This window comes from Muscardinus avellanarius, assembly GCF_963383645.1.
Source record: "Muscardinus avellanarius genome assembly, chromosome: 7".
In the NCBI taxonomy this organism is placed as follows: Eukaryota; Metazoa; Chordata; class Mammalia; order Rodentia; family Gliridae; genus Muscardinus; species Muscardinus avellanarius.
The window spans coordinates 105,608,376-105,630,218 of NC_137793.1; the positions used below are offsets into that span (position 1 = coordinate 105,608,376).

At 46.4% G+C, this 21,843-nt stretch overlaps 1 protein-coding gene across 1 annotated transcript in view; it reads right to left on the minus strand.

The window, feature by feature from the left end:
- The window catches only part of CACNA1E (calcium voltage-gated channel subunit alpha1 E), a gene marked incomplete at both ends in the record, with an annotated part of 387,788 nt that overhangs the window by 15,968 nt on the left and 349,977 nt on the right, over positions 1-21,843 (minus strand). Inside the window, 7 exons of the mRNA XM_080698762.1 lie at positions 140-247; positions 1,368-1,473; positions 3,492-3,588; positions 8,644-8,771; positions 14,669-14,834; positions 15,372-15,463; positions 19,778-19,843. Of these exons, the coding sequence (XP_080554888.1) occupies positions 140-247; positions 1,368-1,473; positions 3,492-3,588; positions 8,644-8,771; positions 14,669-14,834; positions 15,372-15,463; positions 19,778-19,843 (763 nt within the window). The remainder of the gene's footprint in view (positions 1-139; positions 248-1,367; positions 1,474-3,491; positions 3,589-8,643; positions 8,772-14,668; positions 14,835-15,371; positions 15,464-19,777; positions 19,844-21,843) is intronic.

The following is a 21,843-nucleotide window of genomic DNA, read 5'->3' on the forward strand; positions in this document are numbered from 1 at the left end:
GGATTACAAGCATGTGCCACCATGCCTGGCTTGTCTTCTTGGTTACTCTAGGTTTTCCCAAAGATCTGTCCTTGGCATGCTGGGTCAGAGTGGCAAGAATACCCAGGGGGGAACCGAATACTCAGGGGGGATCCCCCACCTTTGGGCATCGGCACAAGCAGATCCAGCATCTTCTGGGACAGGTGAGGCCAGATAGCTAGGGTCTCCTTTTGTAGCTCTGAGTCTAGCTGCTGCCTGTCTGCACCACCTAGAATAAGATCAATTATTAATACGTAAATCAGAATAGAAACAGAAGTAACAGGGCTGAGGGAGTTGGTGGGGCAGCAGCTGACCCAGCATGGCACCTCAGATTCTGAGAGGAAATCCTGGCACTTAGTGACAGTGGATCTTGCAATACCAGGTCTTTCAGCTGAAGAAGCAGAACACGCTTTGGCTCCTGATTTCAGGGATGCAGGCATATCCTGCCACAGAGCTCTGAGGCCCCAAGATCTGCCTCCTCACGGATTTGCAAAGCATCTCCAGGGTTCCATATACCAAAGGGGAAATGGAAGCAACCATAAGTAAGCCTTCCCTGTCTCATCATACATCCGGCAATCCTTCCTGTGACCCTGGCTCCAGAGTCTGAGTGATCTGACTTTAAAAATGATTTGGGCCAGGGAAGAGAAAACAGGCTGAATGACCATCTAGAAAAAGCAAACATTCTTTTCTCCCAGATCACTGAATTTGCAATCAAGATAAGGAAGGTATCGCTATTCCTCTACAAAGACATCTGGGACAGAAGTCTTCAGAGACTTTTTTTTTGGGGGGGGAGATGCTATGGAGGGAAAAGTATGGCCAAAATAAATTCTATATGTTTAATAAAAATGTTTCTAGAATGCCCATGATATGCCAGACACTGAAGCTCATACATAGTTAAAACTGAAAGGAGACTTAGAGGTGACAAAATCATTTATTTTACCAAAGGAAATAGCAGGGATTAGAGGTGAAGTCTCAGAGGTGGGACCAGGACCTTGGTATGTGATTTTTCAGGTCACTGCTTGGTATATCCCTTGCTGCCTGGATGATAGTTCAAAGAACTCCATCCTTCCTGGCTTGGTGGAACATGCATTTCACCCCCTATGTGGGAGGCTGAGATAGGATCGCAGGTTTGAGATCAGCCCTAGCAACTTAGCAAGACTTTCAGTAGCCTAGAGAGAGAGACCTTATTTCAAACAAAAACAGAGCTGGAGGTAGAACTTGGAGGTAGAACACCCCTGGGTTCAATCCTCAGTACCAAATACAAAACAAAACAACCCCCATCCCATACGACTTTGCACAGGCCAACCCAGAATCCCCCCCTTCTTCTTCTCTCCCCATCCTAAGCTGACCTTTGGCAATTTTAATGTCCAGAGCTGTCCGGATCAGAGCCATAAGTGTGGACGTAAAGTGGACAGTCATGTCCTCAGCTACTGGCATATTCATCAGGACCAACCTCTGTGTGAAAGAGAAAGAAGAAACAGCAGGCAAAAAAAAAAAATATATATATATATATATATATATCGAAAGATGCTTTGGTGAGAAGGGGAAAAAAGTGCAAGGGTCAGATGCACAGACGAAAAAGAAGGGCAAGGATTCCCCGTTGCCTGTGCCAGTCCTCCTCCTCCTCCTCCTCCTCCTCCTCACTAAAGGCTTAGTTATGGCTTTTCCCTGCTCGGGAATGATGCCAGATTCCAAGGGATGGGCGTCTCCAGTCATTCAGTAGAACTCTCCCATGGGAAGTTCTAAGATGGGAAGCCATTTCTAAAGCAAGTGGCTGGGGGGAAGGAGCCAGCTCTAGGAGGTGGCTCCTTTCCCTCTTTATGGCTGCTTTTTATTTCCACAGATACCCCCAAACTTGATGGAAAGATAGCAAGGGGAAGGTTTTGCTTTGCTCATCTGACTTGGAAGATGCATCCTGGTGCCCCCTTTTTGAGTCTTTAAGAGATGGAATTTGCCAGCACGTGATTGAACATGCAGTCGTCCAACTTATCCAGAGGATGAGGTGGAGCAGGATGGACAGGGGAGAAATGCAAACAGGCTCTAGGGGAAGGAGGACGGGAGAGCAGGGGGGAGAGAATGAGAGAAGGGGGTACAGGCATGAGCAGAGTGGGCAGGCCCTGTTCCCCTCACCGAGAGGGAGGAATCCAACTGGAATGGCCAAATCTACTTTCCAGAGAGTATCTTGCTTTTGGAATTCTTGAACTGTCCTCCCAATCCCATCTCCCCTTCTCCCAACAAGCTTCATCCCCCAAAGTCAAAGAGAACCACGTTCCACCACCTGGTATCTTTGGCCAGCAGGAGCAAAATGAGGATCCCAGCCCCTAAGCTGTCCATCAGGAACCATGTGCTAAGGTGGATGAGGGTCCCCAGTGGCCACATTCCAAGGAGATGCTCTCTGGAACTATACAGTTTGGAGGAGCAGGAGAAGGGACTCTGGGAGAACCACCAGCCTGGCAGAGGCAAAGCATGTCTTCGAAAGGCCGTGTCTCTAACACTCAATTGGAACATCTGGCTTAAAGCTATTCCAGATGTGTTGTCTTAGAGCATAAAGGAAGCTTCTTGTCTGGATCTGAGTTCCATCCCTCCCACTTCTGTGAACTTGCAAAGAAGTGGCAACACCATTTAGTGTGTTCCTAGGTGAATGAGAGAACTCCAGAGTTTGGGGTCAGCGACTACCACCAGCAGATGAAGGAAAATTCAGGCCCCAAAGCTGAGAGCAAGTTGGGGCTGGTCCAGTGCTGCCTAGGTGAACCATAGGGAACCCGCCCATGGCTCTGTCGTGCTAAGAAGGCAGAGCTAATGCTCAGTGTACCACGTGCCTGTTGATGCCCTTTTTCTTGAGTGTTTCCAAGAAAACTGGGTAGCTGAGACACTGGGAGAAGAAAGCCATATTCCTCAATCTGTCATAGGATTGAAGACATGTTCCTCTTCTGTCCTTTTACCTAGAAGGAACCTGGGCCACCTTTCCTTCCTAGATCATGGGGGAAGAAATTTGCTGAGAGTTTTCCTCCCTCCTAAAATTTCTTCTGGAACCACATCTAGAGGAATTTCTGCATTATTCCTCTAAGTGATCTGCGTGAAGATGTCTTTTTGCTAATGAGCTCCGAGAGCTGTTTTTGGAGGCTTCTTTCTTCCCCATATATTCTATTCCCTCTGGCCACCACTCTTACTAAATGCCACCACCATTTAACAAATGTACCACATCACAGTACCTTTCTAGGAATCCACTCATGAGAAGCCACACACTTGCAGAAACACAGAATAAGACGTGAAAAGCCCCGTGGCGAACAAGACCGTGTCCTTTTGTGGCCTCATCCTTCTGTGAACCTCCCTGACTCTTCAGTCTCAGCATTCTGTGGTCCTCTCTCCCTCCTCCACCTCCCCAGCCCGGCTCCTCCCATGTTCTGCCTCCCCACAGCTAGGTCCCATTTCCTGTTGGCCTCTAGCCCAGAACAAAGGAAGGGGTGGTCTACCTTATATGCCACTTTGGAGGGACATCTCTTTCCGAGGCCTAGCGGTGGTGACATGAGAGTCAGCATTTCATACATCTCAGTGTAATGGATGCGGCCACTGCTCATGGGGGGTGGGAAGGCAGGAGGGCAGGGGTTGGGCAGGGAGAGGATGCAAACAGGTAGGAAGGAGAGGAGAACAGGCATCCCCAGAGAGCCAAAACGAAACAAAATAATACAGAAAACGGGAGGAGAAAAACAGAACGGAACAAAATGGACAAACAGGAAAAGAATAGGAAACTGTTAATCAAGGTAAATAGTATAGGTGACTCCATCCTGGTGCAGATTTATATCACGCCCCACACAGACCCGGGAACGCTGCTGGCGGCAGCCTCTGGCCCCTCTGCTCTTGTCAGAAGGCACTGATGGGCACCTCGTTCTCTCCTCCTGGGGCAGCATCACCTGGTCTTCCCTGCTCATTCGGCCCCAGTAGCACAAGCTTGTTTTCAATAAATTCCCAGGGCTGTGCGTGAGCGGTATAAACCGGATAGACGGTGCTCCAGCCTTGGGTGGGGATTTCTGGCCCCAGCAAGGACTGGGGTTCCGGCCTGGAAGCCAGACTTCTCTCCTCCCCCGAGCCCACAGGCGGAACGTCGTGTATCCCCCCTCTGGTGTGTGTGCAGCAGGAGGCGGTGGCTTGCGTTGAAGGAGGTGGGCTGAGGCTGCTTGTCAGAGTCGGGCCCGTTGCTTCCACCTGGCTCTGTGGGCAAGAGTGCTCTTTATTCCCCAGCATGCACCAAATTGATGGCATGCTGGGGACCGAGGAAACAAAACCAGGAGGAGGAAGAGCGTTTGGCATGCCATGCTACCCTCCCAGCTCTCTCGCATGCGGCTGCAGGTTTCACCAGGGTGGAGTTTAAAGAGTCTCAGGCAGAGGCAGCTGTTCGGCCTCCTGAGTACGGAATCACTATTTCACCATCCCAGGCCAGCTCCATCCATCGCCCAGGCAGGCATTCTTCCTGAGCCTGTGGCTTCTTCTGGCTGCCTGGGCAGCACTGTGCCCCAGGGAGCCCACGCTTCTCTCCTGTAGCACCAGGAGAGGGTTCCTTGTCTAGCAGCCTTGGCCTTGGATGGGGGCTTGAAGGAGCCACCAGGCTAGAACTCCCAGGGTGTGGCAGAGTTTGAATGGGAGGTCCTATGGACCTCTGACAATATCCTTGGCCTAACCAACAAAAGTGACTTGGTACTCACGACAGCTCACTCATAGCAACACATGGCGGGACTCTCCGTAGCCCTTCATCGTCTACAAAGGCCATGAGTCCTCCCACACAACCCCTCTTGCACAGAGCCCCACCTACTGGTTCTTATCTCTTCTCTGCCCTGTAGCTTTTATAGTTGCTCTTGGAGAAGCTACCCAGGGGCAGGGAGGGCAGGCCGAGGTCGGAATGACTAGTCACAGTGTGATTCATCACACATGGGATGATGATGTGACTTGGCTAAAACGAGGCTCCCCTGTGTCTAGCAAAGGGAAATCAGAACTCTTTGCTTGATTAAAACCATTTCTACATTCTCTGGAGGAGGCTTAGTTCCCTCTGGTTAAATGCACAGAGTAAAGTGGACTAGAGTGTGTGTGTGTGTGTGTGTGTGTGTGTGTGTGTGTGTGTGTGAAGCAACGCAAGAAAGATCAAACTGGCCTTTCTATTAAGTCTTTCCCTCATTTCTGCCTTTCCCACAAAATGCGCCCTTCTTCCTACGCAACAGCTGCCGGTTCTGGGAGGGTTTGGACCTCTTTAAACTCAAAGGAAAGCAACATGAAGGTTCCCTCATGTGGCGCGGTGGTGGTGGTGGAGCAGAGGGCAGAGAGGAGGGGTTAGAGGCTGCATCCCACCGCAGGGCACGGCTGGGGACTGGGAGGCAAACCTTGCAAGCCACCCTGTATGGGCAGTTCTCTCCCAGGCCCAGAGGAGGCGAGATCACCCGCACTAATTTGTACATATCCTTATACGGGATCCTGCCGCTGTAAAGGAAGCACAGGTGAATTAATAGATACTCAGAGAAGGGTGGAAAAGAAATGACAGGCTGTCTCTGAAGGGGCTGCCTGGAAGAGCTGAGAACAGCTTCTTTTCTTGGGCCCAGCAAAGCCAGACTGGAACCATCACCCTGTCAAGCTGCAGGCCCTCATCTTCTCAGGAAATCCGACTTCATCCACTGCCTGATGCTCGGGAGCACCCTGAGATGCCTATCCTGCCTTTCAGAAGCAGTTGCTACCCAGGCTCTAGCTGGACTTTGAAGATCAGCGGCTGCTGGTGTGCCTCTGCCTGCTGTCCAGGGCGGAGGCCCCGCTGCTGTGAAGCACACTGCAGAACTGTTTGCTTTTTGCAGGAACTGATTAGAGTCGGTTACTTAGACCCACTTGTCAGTGGCAGTGGCAAGTCAGAGTCTTCCTACAGACTGCAAGAGACAAGTTTCCCATTAGGCTAATTAGCAAGGAGCACTGTTAGTATGAAAGAATTCCCAAAGGGCTTTGATTCTCTTTGAGACAGATTTTTTTTTTTTCCTGAGTTCAGTTTGGGCCAGGTCTTCTCTACTTGGTGGGGGCTTTCTGGGATCTGTGTTCAGAAAGAAGCCATGGAAGGGTCCCAGACACTTCTTCCTTCATTCCTGACATCCAAGTTGGATCCAGCCAGAATTCCAGGAACAGTGTGGCCTATCTTACCAAACCCTCCTTCCATGAGTCTGCTAGAGAGTTCTGGATGCCTGTTTAAGAGACAGTATTAACAACTGATTAATTTTCAACTGATTGATATTCCCTGCCAAGTGCCAGAACAAGAAAACCAAGGCCAGGGATCTGAAGGTCTGGACGCAACCTGGAGAGGATGAGGATTCCCACTGAGAATCACAAATATGGAATCGCCCACTCTGAGTAACCAGTCTGGGTGGGCAGGTACATGTAGAGGGCTGGGTCTCAGCTTCACTCTTTCGAGCCTCTTCTTGATTTGGGTGAATTCCCCCAGTCCTCCCAAAATAGCAGCTCATCAATATCTCCACATCTGGCAGCTCTGGTGAGGAGATAATTTAACCACATGATCTTTGATTTTGCTTAGTGAGACTGGGAAGTAGGTGGACTGCTGGTAGCTACAGGCTGATGGCTTGCATCCTGTATCAGTTCTCCTTTGGAAGATGTCAGCTCACTGTACTTTTATTCATTCTCTTCCACCTCCCCTATTTCATGGAGAAGGCCAATGCAACTCTAATCAGAGTGAGTTACACCATGACTCCCAGCCAGGGAAGATTCGCCTTTGCCATTCTGCTCGTTTTGCTCAGCTCATCGGCTTGAGTTTTACGATTAGTCCAATTTCTTCCCAGCTGCTGGAATTAGTGAGAAGGAGCATGTTGTACACACCATGACATCTGAATCCCAAGATAATAATGTGAAACTGCAGGAAGCTGGGGTTTCTGAGAGCCAGGGACACTGGAGTGAGGCTGGATAAGCAATGAACTCTTTTGCTAGCTAACCATTTCTCTTCTTGCAGGTGAGTGAACAGGCCATTCATGCTTTACAGATGCCAATTTTCCTTACTTCCAAGTTGCAGTCCCATACCATGCAGGAGGTAATATCATCCTTATGACTACCCTTCAAAGTAGGTTTCACTGTCATGCTTGACAAATGAAGAAGCTCAGAGAGGTTCAAAGACTTGTCTACAGCTACAGAACCGAGAAGATGCAGGCACAGCTCCAGTCTGCCCCAACACACTACCCATCGTTGTCTAGGAGCTACCAATTGGAAAGTGAGCCCGGAAAGGGAGAGTTGTTGTCAGCCATTATAACAGGAGTGGATTGAGATAACTCTGTACTCTAAGTCATTCGTAGTTATAGAAGGGTAGAGGAATTCTGATCCCCCTTTTAGCCTCCCAAACAGTAACCCAAGTTCCTTATAGGAGGATTGATTTGGGGAAGTATCTCAGATTACAAATGGGGTTCCAGGTGGAAGCAACGTGGTCCATTCCTGTGAAGGATGACATCTTTTGTAATATTTTCAGAGGGGGCCAGCATGAATAGAATGGTAAGTTAAGACCTGGGTTGGGAAAATTCTTATGGAATAAATATCCATAGAAATTACACTGTCTCCTCAGCCACCAGGGGTCCAGGTGCTGCCTCTGTGCTCTGAAGCAGGGATCCATAAACTTATTCAATATTATGACTTTTGAAAGGAAATATATTGATACTAAACACTTTCAAATTTGAGGGCTACAGCATCCTTGTTGCCAGAATTAATAGACTCTTCCCTGGAGTGGGAAAGCAACCCTACATAATGCATATGTAAGTGGTTATAGCTATGTTCCAATAAAACTTTATTTGCAAAAACAGACAGTGGGCCAAATTTAGATCATGGGCAGTATTTTGGTAACTGCAGATCTAAAGCTCAGAAGGCACACTATCACCTCAGAACTTTTGGAGAGAGAGAGAGAGAGAGAGAGAGAGAGAGAGAGGGAGGGAGAGGGGGAGGGGGAGGGGGAGGGAGAGGGAGAGGGAGAGGGAGAGGGAGAGGGAGAGGGAGGGGAGAAGGGAGAAGGGAGAAGGGAGAAGAGAGAATAAAGAAGTTAAGAACCTATCCCTGCCGATTCCTGCCATGTAATTCACTTCTATATAATTGAAATCCACAGGTGTTTAAGTGAACAGCTGGGAACAAATTGTTTGGTTTTGAGAAGTATAATTTCAGAGTTATACCCAACTGTGTCTATTGAGAGGGACAGGGGAGATGATACACTAATATTATTGCCCATGGTGGCGGGATATCTCACTGGCCCGGAAAACCCTTATGGAACTCCTTGGTGACTCTATCAACATTTAGCAGGAAAAAAGGAAAAAGATTAGTGGAAGCTCCTCTGGTAGTGAACCCAAACATTCAGAGGCGAAGACTGTGTGATGAGATTGATAAAGAAAGGGTAAATAAAGCCTGTCACAGAAGGAAAGAGATGGGAAAGAAAGAAGGTAGGTCTGAAATGACTGGCTCAATACCAGCCTCTCCCACGACCTAGAGCCACGACCTAGAGCCACGACCAAGGGTAGTCTCCTTTCCTTCTGTAATAGGCAAGCATCTGGATGGCTCCAGGCCACCTCTTCCTTGAGGCCCCCAGAGGCCCTGCATCTCTGGGTGGCCAAGAGGTCTACGCACCATGCTGCTCTGTCATACTCTGCCCAGACGCGGACAAACTCATCCAAGTGGTGAGGGCCCAGGATGGAGGAGTCCCGAGTCAGGTACTCAAAGTTGTCCATGATGACAGCCACAAACAGGTTGAGCATCTGAAGGGCAACAAGGAGAAGAAGGGTTAGGGGCAACTCCAAGCAGAGCTCAGGAAGCAGAGACTCAGGCTGTAAAGCAAATAAAAGACATGAAAAGTCAGTAAGGCTGAAGTTCCAAGCTAATGCTCCCTTGGCTATGCTCAGTGCAAGCCAATTTTGTTATTTGCACTGCTGCACATTTTCTTGTGTGTTATGATTTCACTTTTCTATGCCACTTTGCAAAATACTCCACAGCCACCTCTATTGTCTGTTCAATTTATTTAATTGTTCTTGTGGCAGCTGAGAAATAGCAGCAATGTCAACATTCTTAAAAGCAAGAGATACTCAAGGCCAGATATCAATCTTCCATCTCTATCCTTCCTCCCCTACTCCTACTTTTTCTCTATAGAAGAGGACTGAAAGAAACTGTAAGAGGTCTCAGAGCCCAGGACATGGCCCACCGAGTCAGGGACAGAAGCTGTCTCTAAATCTGAGGCAGCTTCTAAGAACTTGCTCTCCGGTGTGCCTGTTCAGCCAGCCTTTACTGCATACCTAGTATGCTCCAGACAGAAATTCCATGAAGAGGATGGGAAATAAGAAAGTGTCTACAGATACACCCAGTGCCTTGCACAGTACTTGAACAACAAGCCTTCACTAGATGGGCCCACTTGAATATTCTTACAGATTTACATAGTATTTGGAAAATACTGATGAGCCAGATTTGGTGGTGCCCACCTGTAATCCCAGTACTTGGGAGGTTGAAACAGGGGTAATAACAGGCTCAAAGCCAGCTGCAGCAACTTAGTGAGGCCCTTAGCAAGTTAGCAAGACCCAGTATCAAAGCAAAAACATAAAATAGGGCTAGAAGGTATAGCTCAGAGGTAGAATTGTGCTGGGTTTCTTCTCCAGTACCACACACACACATTAAAAAAAGAGAGAGAGAGAGATTGTGATATATTGGAAATGTAAAAATGTAACCAATTATAGGAGCCATAGAGCAGTCTATGCAGGTGGCAATAGGGACAGAAAGGTATATGAAGGCAATCTCTCTTGGCTGAAGAAAAAAATTGTAGAGGAGCACTGATTCTTGAATTGAGCCCTGTTAGACCAGGTCCAATTTACCAGACAGACAAAGAATAGAGTGTTTTAAACAGAGAAGAAAGTATAAACAAAAGAGAGGAGAGAGGTAGGCAGTAACAGGACCCTCTGGAAATCTGTATGCAGCGCAGAGCATCTATGTACGGCCAAATGCTGCCTCACAGAAGTATGCGAGAGAGTCTGGACCATGATGGGTGGCCTAATCAGATTGCATATATTCTGGGTCGTACTGTCTCTGTTCCAAGTATTCAGTTCTGCTGTTGCAGCACTGAGCATCCAGCCAGTATGTATACAAATGAGCATGGCTCTGTTCCAAGAAAGCTTTGTTTATGGATGCCAGAATTTGAATTTCATATAATTTCCACATGTCACAAAATAGTATTCATCTTTTGTTTTTCCTTCCGCCTCCATCATTAAAGAATGCAAAAATCATTGTTAGCTGGAAGGCCACACAAAAACAGGTGGCCAATCTGATTTGGCCCCTGGGTTCTAGTTTGCTGACCTCTGGTCTTGACTTTTCAGTACAAAACAGGAACCATAAAGGAATTAAAATTGAGAGGTCAAGGGATATCTATAATCAGAAAGGACCCTTGGGAGCAGTGTCAGGGGTGGGCAGGAGACCAGACAGATAGCACTGCAGCTCCTTAACCAAGCCAGAGACAAAGACAGCGAGACAGGATTAGGGAGCTAATGAAGTTGGGCTCAATGGGGCCTGATGACCAGGTAACAGTGCTGTTATTTTGTTTTTTGGGTGCCCAGAACCCAATGGCTATATTTCTAGTGTAAGTTCTTGCCATTTCCAGTGAGTGGGGTTCAGTGGGTTTAATGGGACCATTAAACCACTATTAAACCACGGGGTCATTAAGGTCTATGACCCAGGCCTTAGCCAGTCCATGAATCTCACTTCCTTGGGCCACAGTGGTTAGTGATCTAATCAAAGCTAATAAAAGGGTATTGAGCAAAAGATGTCCCCTTTCCTGTTGCTCTTGATGTGTACGGATGTAAGATATATCTAAAGCTGCTGCGACAGTCACCGAAGTGAGGTGCTGGAGAAGCAAGCTTGCATGGAGGAAAGTGGGGGAAGAGAAATATAGAAAAGGCTCATCCTGATGATGTTATCTGACCCACAGCAGGCTGGAGCAGGCCTTGCTGGGGCCCGACCTGCTCCAGGACACTTTACTGACAGCCCATTAAACCCCATTCTGCAGAAAGGCATGGTGGTGCACACCTGTAATCTTGGGAGGTTGAGATAGGGAGATCCCAGGTTTGAGAATAGCCTCAACCACATAGTGATATTCTCAGCAACCTAGTGAGAGCCTGTTTCAAAACAAAACAAGACGAAACAAAAACTAAAAAAGAATGGGGGTGTAGCTCAGAGGTAGGATACCCCTGAGTTCAATCCCTAGTACAATAATAATAATAATAATAATAATAATAACAACAACAACAACAACAACAACAACAACAACATCTCATTTTGCATAGGCTGGATCTAGCCAGCCTTTCTGCCACTTGCAATTCAAAGGGTCTTGCGTGATAGAGGTTAACAGGCTGTGAGGATGAGGGAACAGGAGTCTCTGTTGTGCACCCCTAGGTTTAAGTGGCTGGGGGCCTTCTGGAGGAAGGGCAAGGTTAGCGTCTCCTCTGCAACACAGAGTGCTGGCTATAGCCTAATAGACAGCCTCCTCCCCCGCTCCCTCCAGCTGCCTGGAATACAAATGGGTTGCTGGAGATCTACCTGTCTTCTCTTACCATGAGGGTGAAGAACACTTTCAGAGGCGATGCAGGAGTGAGTCGGGGATCTTATCAGCACCACGGAGCCACCAGCATAAGCCTAATAGCCTCCAATTAAGACTAGGGAAGGGAAATTGACACTCCCTTCTTGGTAAACTGCTGATATTTGGGGATTTCTATCTCAATCAGCTGTACCCAGTCTTACTGTGAACCTTCCTTTCTGTTACCGAGATTGGAGCTAGCATGAATTTGTTCCACCACTGCCTGAGCTATAAAGAATTTTTTTTTCCCAGGGATCCATGCATTTCTTTTTCATTTTTCCCAGGGTATACATTATTAAAGTTAACCAAAACAGTAGCTTTGTTATTGCTTCACGTTTGTACAATCCTTTCCAGTGTGCTGAGTCCGTGCACACCGGCTCTTTGTTCTCATGGCTACTCTAAGCTCCTGTGAGGCGGGCCTCTTTGCGACCAGCCCTTCAAGGAAAAAGGCACCTCTGATTCACATTTGTATTCTTATCTCCAGCTGCCTGGCCGGGCATCACAGAGCACCAGGAAAGCTCTGCAGAGTAGCTGGTCTGTGCTGAGAAGCTGTGTGACTTGCCCAAGGTCACAAAGTCAGTCTCTTGTGGAGCTGAAGGCAGATCATGTCTACTGAACAGAGCCTCATTAAAAATAGCATTCATGTGAATTATGCAGGACCCTCCATCTCGAATTTCTCAAAGTACCTTTATAGCCTCTAATTAATTTTCCTGTTATAACCCTGGTTTCTTTAAAATATTTATTATTGAACACTCAAACCATATAAGATAAAATGAGATGTCCACATACCCTTATTTCTGCTCTATTTCCCCCAACAGGTGTGCGTATCCCTGCAAGCTGGCTTTCCCTGTGCTTGCTGACAGCCCTACCCCAGTGCCTAGCTCCGTGTCAGCCTCCGAATAGCTACTTAATTAAAATGTGCAGAGAATGTGAATGAACAGACTTAAACTTCAATTAATATCGCAATCCTGTTTTCTTTCACTTATTTTTTTTATATATTATACTTCCAAGTTTGTTAACAGGATATTGTTTTATGGGTTTTTTTCACTGAAAAATGTTTCACACCCAAAGAGAAATAATATATTAAAATTTATGTATTGGCTCACTGTGCATACTTTTATTATCAAGTCATTTTTTCTCACATTTTTACTTATTTTATATTTTATTTTGAAAGAGTCTTACTAAGTTGCTGAGGGCCTTGCTATGTTGCTGAGGCTGGCTTTGGACTTGTGATCCTTTGGTTTCAGCCTCTCAAGTATTGGGAGCCACCACACCTAGGCCTCCCAATTTAAAGAAGCTACAACAGGGACTGCGGTCTTGGCTAAGGATAAAAGGAAATGAAGCCAAGACCACAAAGGAAGCTCCCCAAGACTCCAGCTAGTTTGTTTCCTGCAACATTAACCTGTGTGCTGCACTTGACAGTCTATCTGCAAACCCCACTTTAAAGAATAGAAATGCCTGGACCTGAGACAGTTCGCTCACTTTTAGATGCATAGCCATGGAGCAGACCACTTTTCAGCAGCAACATTGGTCCAGGTCTTTTTTGAAATTTTTTTATACACCTAGTGGTATCAGCAGTGAAGCTGAGCCGAGGGATATCAGAGTGGCCAGAAACACCACCATGACATGACCCTTTATTGATCTGGCAGCACCTAAGTCCTGCTTCTCTGATGTCAGGATAGAAACTGTTGGATGCTATGGTGCTGGTTCATGCTGTTTCCTAAAGAAAGGACTTAGAAGGACCCCAAGTCTTCACACCATTTCATAAGTGGGTGTGCTCCACATATATTACTCAATATTTACAAGCACCCCAATAATCCACGCTGCTGGTCAGCTGTTACCAAATACAATGACCTAAGTCAGGGGAACCACCTCTCTCATACTGAACATTATCTTCATTCTGCTCTTATGAATTCTATCACCTTCTGTTGTCAAGGTACCTTTTCTCAAACAGTTGAAAAGTTTCCAAAAAAGAGGTAATCTGTTCTGAGCCTGAGTTATAAGAAAAGATACCTGAGGTACAAAAAGGAAAGGACAGACCAGGCATGGTAGCACAAGCCTGCAATCCCAATACTTGGGAGGCTGAAATGAAAGAAGTGCAGATTCAAGGCCAGCCTCAGCAGCTTAGCAAGACATTCATCAACCTAGCAAGACCTTGCTTCAAAATAACAAAAAATAAAAAGCATCGGTGTGAAGCTTGGAGATAGAATGCCACTGGATTCAACCCCCAATACCAAAAAAAAAAAAAAAAAAAAAAAAGGGCAGGATATTTTCTGGGTCAGTACAGCATCGCTATAAAGCTCAAGGCTCCAAGGCCTTGTCCCTTCTTACAGTAACACCTCCCTAGAGGCAGCAAAGGCTGTTCTCAACCAACAAAAGCCACCCATCCAGGAGTCTGGGGAGCACCTCTATACGGGGGCCTGTTTCTTTGTACAGGCTAGACTCAGGCGTGAGAGGGAGAGAACATGAATGCACCCTGAAGGAATCCACACCACTCTGATATCTCTCAGAGGTGCTGGGGCAGGTAGCATAGGCCATGGCCCAAGCACAGCACAATGTTAGCAGGGGATGGTGGCCCACACCTGTAATCGTAGTACTCGGAAGGCTAAGATGGGAGGATCGCAGGCTCAAGACCAGCCTCAGCAATGGAGTGAGACCTTATTTTTTTATTTTTATTTTTTTGGTGGTACTGGGGTTCCTGGAAACCCTTCTACCTCCGGGATACACTCCCAGACCTATTTTATACTTTTCATTTGGAAACAGGGTCTCTTAAGCCAGCGCGGCTGGCTTCGAACCAGTGCGATCCTCCTGTCTCCACCTCCCAACCACAGGTATTACAAGTGTGCGCCACCACGCCTGGCCGGAGTGAGATTTTAAAAAACCTAGAGACTCTGTATCAAAATGAAAAAATAAAAGGGCTGTGGGTGTAGTTTGGAGGTGGAATGTCCCTGGGTTTAATCTCTAGCACCACGCACACAAACACACTTACACACACACACACACACACACACACACACACACAGGACACGACACAACGTCACTCACCAAGAAGGAGCAGAAGAAGATGAAGGAGACAAAGTAAACGTAGGCCAGGTCGGTGCCGCAGCGCTCGTTCTCGTTCTGCCCTGATGGTGCGGTGGTGTCGGGCTCGCAGCCTTTCTCCCCAAGGCAGGACAGCATGATCTCCTGCCAGGCCTCTCCCGTGGCACTCCTGAACCCACAGACATTTCAGTTAGAAGGAGCAGGTCTGCATGCCCTATCCCTCCCTGGGCCACATTGCAATCCCCACCCTTTTCTTTGGCAATAGGCCCCCTTTCAAAGCTTTCTGTACAGAGAGAAAAGCCACTGAGGGGATGAGGTCCCTCCTGGGTTCTGCCAGCCCGCGCACTGCTTCTCCATCTGTTGATGGGTCCCTGTTGATGGTGGAGGTGATAGTAGTGGAACTCTCAGACTCCACATAAACCTAGCTACCCAATGCTTCAGCACTTAGAAGGCCTGTCCTAGTCTCCCCCTGCTGGGCCCTGGAGAACACGCTGAAGTGGAAATATGCAAATGAACTACTGAGCCAGAGATACTGATACAGCTTTCTAATAATGTCAGACAAAAGACTGGAAAAGGTAGTGTCTCTGCTTTCTCCTTCTACTTGTTGCCTGACAGGAGTAGAAGCAGCAGGGATGAGAGACAAAGAGAACTGGCTGGTCAGCTCTCAGCTCCCTCTCCTCCATCAAGGGGGCATGCACCCAGATACCTGAAGAGAAGCATCAGGGACCCAAAGAAACTCCGGAAGTTGTTATGGCGGTTGATGTGGCTCTCCTCATCTAACTTGATGTTTCCAAATACCTTGGGGAGAAAAAACAGAGAGCATTGAGCATTGCTGAGCCGTGTGGTGTTTCCAGCACCTGGCCATTAGGTGCACAGGCAGGGCTGGTAAAGTTCTCCACATACTTCCTGATGACCTGTTGCCAGAGAAGACAACTCACACCCAAAGAGCTAGTGGGTACCAGGTGCTTAACCTGATACAGAGGACTAATTATCTTCCCCAACACTCCAGCGTAGCCAGGGGGACTGATGCTAGTAAGAGCTAAGCTTAACATAGAACGAAAGATCTTTTAAAGTCATTTTGCCAATACCTAGTTCCTCTTACACCTAATTTGGTCTTTTTATTCCTCTGTCACCTGCCACCATGGTACTCAAGAAGTCTGTCAAATACATTACCCCACAACGGGAGTGCATGGAAGGTCGCCCCTGTTTTTCAGTTTCTCAGAGTCATGATGGGAATATCTCTATTTGCCAAAGACATCATTTATGGTTTGGGAAAATATTACCCTGGAATTTGCAAGTGGTTTCGATCCAAGAGGGGTACCTCTATCTTTATTAAGTATATTTCTATCCAGAGAGTCTAATCTCAGAAGGTTGACAGGTCAATCAGTTAGAGTCTATGTGAATGAACACACACTTGCCCATGGGTACACATGCAACATCGGACAGCGCCCCAAATCCCATCCCAAGGTGACCATTTATGCAGAAGTTAAGACAGAGTCCAGGCAGTTGGATGGAGAAAGCTAGGGAAAAGTGGAAAAAGAGACGGAAAATGGGAAGATCTAGCCATTGGGGATCAGCTTAATTTGCTAAGCTGCTGCTGACTGTGGTCATTGTGCAAATTCATGTGGAAAAGAGGCAGTGCTCAGAGACGGTTACCCACAGACACGGTGAACCTGGAGCCAAAGGTCAGGCCCAAGGTGTCTCGGTGAGACGGGCACTGGTACGGATGTGCTCTCCTCTCCCCCTGGTGTTTTCTCAGAAGCCAGGATTCATTGTCATAAATCCATGCCGGTACAACTGAGGGTTTCCTGGGTCACCTTTTTCCAGCCATCTGAGACCATTTTTAGCCTACGCTTAGCATGCTTCAGTTTATCCGATGTCTGCTAAATGGAACACATTTTCCCCCTCACTGTTTTTAGAATGTGCAATTGAGGAACAATCTCTGCCCCCAGCTATTTTGCTCAAGTAACTCCCACTGACACCTGCTTTGGGAATTTGTTCTCAACGCTGTTTTTTCAAAACCCAAATACTACTTGTCTCTCCGGGAGAATGGAGGTGGCAAGGGAGACAGCAGAGGGAAGAACAGAAAGAGGAGCTAAGAAGGTAGAGGGCCCTGGAAGAGGCCAATGGTTGCACTGAAAGAGTCCCCCCGTATGATCAAACCTAATTAGTTCTGGAACTCCCGGGGGAGACTGTCATAATTCTTGTTCCCGACTCATCTCTTTTCTTTCCTTCCTTTCACTCTCTTAGCTTCTGAATCCTTGATGCATCATATATACACAACTCACAGGGCTTTCCCCCATAACACTCATAGGATCATCATCATTAACCATCTGATTATAGTTTTCTCAAGCATCCCATCCGATCACGAATCTGTCGGAGAGAACACTGGGATTTGTACACGGTATATGAGGAGCAAAGAAACCAAAGCTACTCTGAACAATTTCTAAAATAATTTTCAAGTCCCAGATGTATATTCATTGTAAAGATGGCCTTTACAATTCCTTTTTGCTTTCCACTAGTCTCTGTCATTAACCCAAATCGTCGACCTCAAAAGGGTACGTGGAAGAAAAGGAAGGGATGCTTCAGGAAATTTCGTGAATATAGGCTTAAATCCATTTTCAGCTGGAATCATAGGACTTTATAACTGAAAAGACCTGTGATGGTCCTTTACCAGCTCCTCCACTTTATTGCTAAGAGAGTTAAGGCCCAGAGAGACTCAGCAACAGGGCCAACTTCACTTAGCTGGTCAGTGGAGTGAGGCCCAAGTCCTCACTTCCAACAACCTGGTCTCCTTCCCAACTCTGCAAGTCACTCCTTCCTACCATTTTCAGATTCTCCTGCAAAGATCTCTTCTCTCAAGAAGCCTTTGAAAGCCCAGAATAATGTCTCTCCTCAGAAATACCTTCCTCTCTTTCTTATAAATAAATACCTTTGATTGCTATTTATAACTTTCCCCAAACTTCTCCCCTAACCTTTTGTCCTTGTGTTCGTTTTTTCTGTTTCATGGTGACTTGATTGGATACAGTAGCTCTAGTCACAAGCACGAGGTTGTGTATGTTTTGTGCATGGCACTGGGTCGCTGTCTGGACCAGTGTAGGGAGAGCCAGCTAAAGGCAAGTCACAATGGAAATGGCCGGCACATCTCTGTGGGATGGAAAGAGTGCTTTTATTCTTTGAAAAGATGTCTAAGGGGAGACAGAGTTATCGTGATCATAATTTCACAACTTGACAGCTTCTACCTCCCACTAAAGGGTCAAATAAATTATTGTGTTTGTCTAGTGGGGTGAGACAGTGGTATAGAGTTAAGACCATGGGATGCGTAGCAGACAGAGCTGAATTTAAATTTCAGCTCTTCTACTACTGAGAATGTGAGCATGTTATAAGCTACTTAACGATGCCAAGCCTTAGTGGAGACAATGAAAGTCACCCATGTTCTCATATCATTTATGATATGAATGCATTAGTCATATAGCTCGTACTCATGTGCTCTCTCTTTCTCTCTCCATAAAGATATATAGATACATATATACTAATGACTAAGACAGAGCATATATACATATATATGGCTATATATATGACTATATATACCTGTTTTACATGTCTATGTTTGTATTATATACACATAAACACACACACACACTATATATATATATATATACACACAGAGAGAGACAAAGAACACATACTCTAACACACATACACACTGAGCACTATAATATATATATATATATATATATATATATATATATATTTAGTACTGTGCCTTGATCACTAAGGAATTCAAGTAATGGGAAACAGCATTATTATCACCATTATTTGCCTCAATATCATGAGTAGTATGTCAGACTGAGATGGCATTATTTAAGTTGCTAGACTAAAAGATGGAAAGGGGTAAGAACCATCTTGAACATAGGCAGTCAGAACTTAAGTTTTTATATGGCTGGTCAAAATATTTAGAATAAATTTTGGGGAGTTAGAAGAGACTTAAGAGAAGTTATTGAGTCAGTCTTAAACCTCAGCAGAAATTCTATTTCTAGCCCTCCTGACATCATCATTAAATCTGTTCTGAATTATGCTTAGTGAGAGCGAACTCACTACTCAACCAAGTCTCACATATTTTGAAGTCTGACATTCTATGGTATTTTTGGAGAAAAAAAGGTCCAGTGATGGAGTGAGAAGATGAACAAACCAAGTGCAGGCAAGAGACAGGAGCAAAAAGAAGAGAGACAGGTGCAGGAGACAGGAGCAAAAAGAAGAGAGACAGGTGCAGGAGATTGGCAGCTGAGTTCTTTGCTGGGGTTTAATCATGATTTCTCCAAGCCAGAAAGTGAGCCCTCCTGAGACAAGCAGAAAACCTATGCATCCAATCAGAAAGGCTCACATGATGGGCTGCTGGCTATTTACAGTAGGAGTTCACCTACAACAGTGAACATTGTTTTTGAGAGTTTTGGCTTCTTCTGGCTCTGTGGACCTCTAGCTACTAGTATAAATATATCCAGGTGGGAATCTGATCTGCTTCTTTAACTTTTGAAACTGGAGAGGATGTGGTAAACCCAGGGAACTGTCTGGCAAGTTTCATGGCCCCTTAAGATGAAATCAGTCAAAAGGTGGCCCCTGGGTCTCCCCAGCCTGGACAGGCTGCCAGGATCTCTCTGAGTGGTTCATAATGGTGGGTATTAAGGTATAAACCTCAGCCAGGTAGGACTTAGTGTCAATGCATTTGGTACCACCACTTGTAGGAAGAATACTCATCTGACATTCTTTTTGGCCAAGTCTAAATACCAGAGATTCTGAGAAATGTATCATCATAAGGCTCATCCCCTCCTCAGTCTCCCTCTGGCTAAAAACAATGGCATCTTTTTTGCTTTAGGTCTTCTGTGGTACCCACAGAAGCCTAGCAACTTATAAGTCAGCATAACCTCAGATGTATCCCCATACTAGACCACTCTGAATAGCTGGGCAATATGTAATATTCCCAAGGTCACACTATCATGAGACCTCAGGAAAGAAGCACTCAAAGCATACTCAATCTTGCACACTCAGGTCACTAAAACGAGACAATCTGGCCGGCAGCTGTGCCCTATCAGGACCTTGGATGCATTAGCTCACCTGCATCCCTATGATGGCATAAATGAAGAAAAGCATGGCGATCAAAAGGCAGACATAAGGGAGGGCCTGAAAAGAAAGCAGAGAGGCTGGCATTAATCACAAGGAGATGCTCGATGACCTGCAGTCCCCAGTGGTACAGACTCTGGGGCAGAGGGCTGGGGAGCTCTCTTCCTTGATGCTGCTCTGTTTGGGGTCCAGTACTTGTTCAGATGTCCAAGTCCTCTGAGGGATAATGTGAACAGCTGGCCATGGGGAGGCTTGTAACTCACCTTCTGTGAAGAACATTCACTCGAACAGAAGTGCTGTCCAATCTCCAAGGACAGTAACTTCCCGGGCATGGAGTTCATCTCCCTTGGCATGCAGATGAATAATCTGAGCAATTGTGATGCGAATTCCTCAGCAAGCATCTAGCTTTGGTTTCCCGGTGCCTCCATGTTTCCTGCCTACTCCCAAACCCAGTGTGAAGCTCATAAAGGAGAATTTGGAAACAAAGAGAAATGACTGAAGTCTCACTTCTCTTTTCCTAGAAGGTTCTTTCATCTTCTGATGAAACATCATTTTCCAGTGCTTAAGCCTCCTGACATTTCATTATGCTCTGTGCAAAATTCCCCAAAGCCTGTGAAGCATTAGCTGCAATAATACCCTGCCCTGAAGCCTTGTGGCGTAAATTCCATATTGTGCACGCTCAGTGCCACTTTGAAGAGACAGCATTTCAGGATGGGGTTGGAGGGGCAAGAGAAGGAGGCACACAGCAGGGATCTGCCCTTGGTGACTAGAGGGTGTAGACACAGAGGGTATAGACACAGAGTGTTTTGGATTTGGTAGTGGGATGGGCCACTATACTTCTGGGGTGACCTCAGTGCTGACATGGAAGTCCCTCTTCTGATTCATCCTGTAAGCTCCCTGGCAGATAGGGCTACTGTGAGTCTTTACCCTGTCGTGAGTGTGCATACCATGAGTCCCAGGAGACCAACTGAAGGCTGTCAGACTGCTGGAGCAGAGCAGAGCTTATCAACAGAGCTAATGAAATGAACAGCCCTACGAGGCTATTTACAACTTGAATAAAGGATAAAATTAAAATGCAACTGGCATCTGGTGGGAGAATCCCCTCTTCCAGGAAGTCCTGGCTCCCAAGATCTAAGGAAAGGGATGACTGCATTCTGAGGGATGATGGGAGATGAGAAAACTTTGCTGCTGGGGGCTGGGCACCAGGAGGAAGTTTCTGGCCACCGGAAGTGTTGCTGCCTTCTATCTTTACTTCCTTTTTCCTTGTTTGACCTTCTCTACTTCAAAGTCTCCATTTGCAATTTATCTTTCTTTACTCCCAAGTTTAGGGAGAAGACCAAAGTTCCCATCTGTTCTCCTTTCTTGTCCTGCCATAAATTCTAATGGAAAATAAAGCACAAGAAGGAAGATCTTCCACATAGGGATTGGGGTGGAGAACTAGATGATGCTTAGGGCTGTGTGGAGGGTAGGTACATGTCACAGCATTGCTGTTTAAACTGTGCTGCTCTCTGCTGGGTATTTGCAGATGCTGACTTTTCTAATCTGACCTCAAGAAATCGAATTCTAAGCCAGGCATGGTGGCACACACCTATAATCCCAGTACTTGGGAAGTTGAGACAAGAGAATAACAGGTTTGAGGTCAGCCTCAGCAACTTAGAGAGACCCTGTTTCAAAATATAAATAAATAAATAAAAATGGCTGGGGGTAGCTGGTCATGGCGGTAGATGCTTGTAATCCCAGTACTTGGAAGGTTGAAATAGGAGGATCACAGGTTCGAGGACAGCTCAGCAAGGAGTGACGTTTTCATCAGCCTAGTGAGACCCTGTTTCAAAATTAGAATAAAATAGGGCTGGGGGTAAAGCTCAGAGGTAGAATACCCTTGAGTTCAACCCCCAGAACCCCCACCCCCACCACATACTCACAAGGGGTGGGGATATAGCTCAGAGGAAGAATGTTCCCAGGTTCAATTCTCCCCAGTACCAATACCAAAAAAAAAGAAGAAAGAAAGAAAGAAAGAAAGAAAGAAAGAAAGAAAGAAAGAAAAGAAAATTCTAGACTTC